General features: G+C 35.8%; 1 protein-coding gene across 1 annotated transcript; it reads left to right on the forward strand.

The window, feature by feature from the left end:
• Nucleotides 1-485: 485 nt before the first annotated feature.
• On the forward strand, nucleotides 486-1104 carry LOC124895005 (protein ACCELERATED CELL DEATH 6-like; the record flags this gene model as incomplete). The annotated part of the gene is given in 1 exon segment (XM_047405495.1): nucleotides 486-1104. A coding segment is annotated over 1 exon segment (143 nt), but the record flags the coding sequence as incomplete, so codon positions are not given.
• Nucleotides 1105-1203: the final 99 nt, after the last annotated feature.

Raw genomic sequence — 1203 nt, forward strand, 5'->3', positions numbered from 1 at the left:
CATATTAAGTATATATTTTAAAAACAAATACAAATTAAATTCGAATCTAAATTACTAAATTCTCTCAAAATCGTACCTTTGACAAAATAGGTTGGTGTGGAGTTATTGATCCCACTCTCAAAAACATTGTAATAAAGTAATAATAATACAACTGACATAAAGATGGCAAGTTGGGCCACATCTAAGTAAAGACCAAGTCAACTTTTAATTTCTATATAGTGGTATGGGCTGCGTACATTTACCCTCCCAAGATCCCACTTGGTGGGAACATACTGAGTGTGTTGTTGTTGTTTCACCTCGAGAAAGCAAACGACTTTCAAGTTCATTGCAGATTTATTTATTAATTATCCGTAACCTCCTGATCACATGACAACAACTTTATCAATCACTCCAACCCTCCCCCTGAGATGAAAGAATAGTCAAAAATACATTTCACAGCTGGTTTCACGTTATGAAAATGATATTGATAGCCTTATATAACATGACTGATTAATTGACAGTAGCTTGGTATTTGTCTATACTGAAAAAGTAAAGGTACAGTGTTAAAGTACATTAATAATGTAGGGACATCATCAAATATAAAGATGGCAAAGAGATGCAATTATTGATAGCTGGAAAAAGATATTTAGGACTCCTACTACAACAAACAAAGTGAAACACAGGGAATTATTGAAATAAAGTTTGGAGTAATATATGTTTCATGAAATGAAATTATAAAGCATATAACCCAACCAAGAAGTTATCATTTCTTCCAATCAAGGCAAATAACAAATGCCTTTCTTTTAGTCAAAGGCAAATAGTGATACTTAGATTTCTACTTTGGAGATTCCTACTTTTTCTATATAATGGTTTTGCATGAAGGGTAAATGAACTCGGAGCTAGCAAGACAACAGAGGTTAGATAGCTCTGACGGGAGGAAGAGTTTGGAAGTTGAGGTCATCCATTCATACGTTGTAGGAGGATGACTACTCCTGATGATGCTGAAACAAAAGTCAAAGTGAAAGATATTATGAATGCAGCTCAAATACATCTAGTTGTGGCCACACTACTAGTGACGGTCACATTCGCGGCCGGTTTCACATTACCGGGAGGTTTTGAGAGCGATCACGATAGCCCTAACAAAGGAATGGCGATTCTGACGAAAAAATCAGCATTTTGTGCATTCGTTGTTACGGATGCCATTGCCTTTGTATGCTCCGCAGG

This window comes from Capsicum annuum, unplaced genomic scaffold (genome assembly GCF_002878395.1).
Source record: "Capsicum annuum cultivar UCD-10X-F1 unplaced genomic scaffold, UCD10Xv1.1 ctg79161, whole genome shotgun sequence".
NCBI lineage: Eukaryota > Viridiplantae > Streptophyta > Magnoliopsida > Solanales > Solanaceae > Capsicum > Capsicum annuum.